This window comes from Babylonia areolata, chromosome 19 (genome assembly GCF_041734735.1).
Source record: "Babylonia areolata isolate BAREFJ2019XMU chromosome 19, ASM4173473v1, whole genome shotgun sequence".
Taxonomy (NCBI): Eukaryota; Metazoa; Mollusca; class Gastropoda; order Neogastropoda; family Buccinidae; genus Babylonia; species Babylonia areolata.
In genome coordinates, this window is record NC_134894.1 from 49,125,748 (window position 1) to 49,128,763 (window position 3,016).

The window sequence follows — 3,016 nt, forward strand, 5'->3', positions numbered from 1 at the left end:
GCTAACCATTTCGGCGCCGCACAACTGAACGACAGCTGGGCCTGCCACTGTCTGAAAAGAGCTGTGGAGAATCTTGGCATCTTCAGAAGCACACGGCCCCTCTTCCCAGTCACTCACTCACTCAGTGGAGCAAGGCACAGCGCTCTCCCTTTCCACTCTCTCCTCTTGCCAGAGAAGCAGTCAGTCGGCTGTTGGCAGTATCAGCTGCAGGAACCACAGCGCGCTCCTTTCCACCCCTGCAGCAGCATCACACACCTGGTGGTGCCGTTACCAGCAGCCACAAAGTCCTGGGCCTCTCCTTCTCTCTCTCTCCCTCCGTCCGTGTTTATCTTGCGTGCTGCAGTCATTCCTTCACGGCAGAGCCAACTTGTTTTGCCACATCCTCTGACGATTCTTGAGTGTGGTTCTCCACTTCGCCTTGTTTCAGCGCTCATAGAGACTGAGGAAGAGTTGAAAATCTGACGTCGACGATGAATTACTGCTTGGGTCTCTTGCTCGCTGTGGTGAGTCCATGTCTCTGTGTTTCTGTGGTTTGCATGGAACTAACATTTTTTTTTTTAGTGTGCTGGAGGTGTGTTTGGACGTTGGAAACCTTTGTTGTGAAGTGTCCCGTGCTCCGTAATTCTTCATGAAAAAAACAAAAGCACAGCTTGCTAATTTCATTCAATATTTCGTTTGTGTTTAAATAACTATGAATGAGTAAATGGCAGCGTTGCAGTTCCATTTTCATACATTTTACCTGTCAAAGACAATCGATGGGAAAGGCTGACTGTTGACAAACACCGGGAGAGAAGGGAGGGTTGTGAGGGGCGGTAATCTGTAGGTGTTAACGCTGATCCCTTCAATGCCAGCAGTCAACGATTCAAGTCCGATCAGTCAGTTTATCCAGAAACTTATACAAATTTTGTGGAGTGAGTTTTGTCAGTCATACACATATTTTATTAAGGCAGTGCAGCTCGAAAAGGGACTGGTCTAACAAGAAATAAATACACAAAGATGCGCGCATGCACTCACTGTGTCTGTCTCTGATCTCTCTCTCTGATGTGTCTTCAATCTCTCTCTCTCTCTCTCTCTCTCTGTCCCTCCCTCTCTCTCTCGCTACAGGGTCACAGTACAACATAGTACACTACTGTTATTGTTTGAAGCGGCGGTTGCTTGGCATGGGAGCAGTGCACGTGATCGTCGCCACTGACAGGAAAGAGGAATTTACGTGACCCATTTTGACAGCCACTGGTCCTATTTTTGTGTTGGCGACGGCACAGGCAGACACGCACGCACGGACATGCAGGACAGACACTGTTAGGCACGTACTCAGGACAGACTCACACACACACACACACACACACAAGACCCTATTCAGCGGGCCCTGATAGAAAGAAGAAAGCCCCCTTGTCTTGTCAAGGCCTGGCCTGCCCAGTGAAACGGACTCTCTTGTATCGATTGCGCTCCATCAGCATCGCCAAAGGCCACTTCTTTGTGCCTTTTAATTCTCTGTCCATTCTACACCACATCCAAAGCTCTTGAGGGTGGAGAACACGCATATGCACACACACACACACACACACACACACACACACACACACATGTATTCAGAGAGAGGGATTAAATCTTGGCATCTCCCTCCACGATCCCAACTAATTGTTGCATTTGGACACTGACAAAATGTGGGTCAGCCACATTTAATGAATTCCTTTCCGTGCCAGAAATACCTGTGTTGACATTATTTTCATGCTTTTTAAATATCTTTTTTTTTTTTAACTCCTTGAATGCTGAACCTTGGTGAAATTGGATCAGAGTGGCATGACTTTGAAAGGCAGTTGCTACTTTTTGTGTATTTATCAGTGGTGTCATAGATTTTGAAAAAGAAGAAAAGTATATATATATATTTATAATATATATATATATATATATATATATATATATATATATAAAGCAGCAGGCCCAAGATTAAGAACTCCAGTAAAGAATAGCGACTGACATCCTGACCCGTGATCTCTGTTTCATCTCAGTGAGCATACTAATCACCAGCAGTCAAGGGGTTAAACAGTCATCATGTGCTCATCAACAAGAGTGATGACCTAGAGGTGAAGCGTCCGCCTAGGAAGTGAGAGAATCTGAGCGCGTTGGTTCGAATCACGGATCAGCCGCCGATATTTTCTCCGGGGCCCCTCCACTAGACCTTGAGTGGTGGTCTGGACGCTAGTCATTCGGATGAGACGATAAACCGAGGTCCAATGTGCAGAATGCACTTAGCGCACATAAAAGAACCAATGGCAACAAAAGGGTTGTTCCTGGCAAAATTCTGTAGAAAAATCCACTTCGATAGGAAAAACAAATAAACCTGCATGCAGGAAAAAATTAAAAAAAAAAAAAAGAAAAAAAAGAAAAAAAAAGAAAAAAAGGGTGGAGCTGTAGTGTAGTGACGCGCTCTCCCTGGGGAGAGCAGCCCGAATTTCACACAGAGAAATCTGTTGTGATAAAAAGAAAACGAATACGAATACGAAGAACAAAAGTATTAACAATACCCCCCAAATACCCAGTATTTTTATGAACACAAAAACCAATAGTTACTAATTTTTTTCTTCAGATAAAATATTGACTCTACAGATAAGACTGAACAACAAAAACATCTTACAGTGATAACTGAAGACGTTACATTAGCAATGAAACAGTTATCAGACAGGACTGGGGAGAGTGCTGAGTGAATCAATTTTAACCATCACCATTACAATTTACAGCAACAAGTAACAACAGTGGACAGCGATGGAAACCTTTTCACTCAGCAGTGTGTAGTGCCAGTCTGATCAATAGTCACAGAAAACAGTTTCCTTTCTGTGGACAGTCAGGGTCTGACATGAATCAATGAAGCAGGTCTTACATAAATGTCAGCTGTGGAAATTCCTTGTAGTCATTGTTCACAATGCACTTTATTTCTTATCATCAATTATCTCTCACAAAGAACTAATATGCACTATTTTTTCATTACTGATTTACTCGCTTGAAGAACTAGTCTGCA

At 43.7% G+C, this 3,016-nt stretch overlaps 1 protein-coding gene across 1 annotated transcript in view; it reads left to right on the forward strand.

Moving 5' to 3' along the window:
- Positions 1 to 3,016, forward strand: part of LOC143293807 (uncharacterized) — an 18,679-nt gene continuing 15,663 nt past the window's right edge. The window contains exon 1 of the mRNA XM_076605070.1: positions 1 to 503. Coding sequence (XP_076461185.1) covers positions 471 to 503 — 33 coding nt within the window. The 5' untranslated portion in view covers positions 1 to 470. The remainder of the gene's footprint in view (positions 504 to 3,016) is intronic.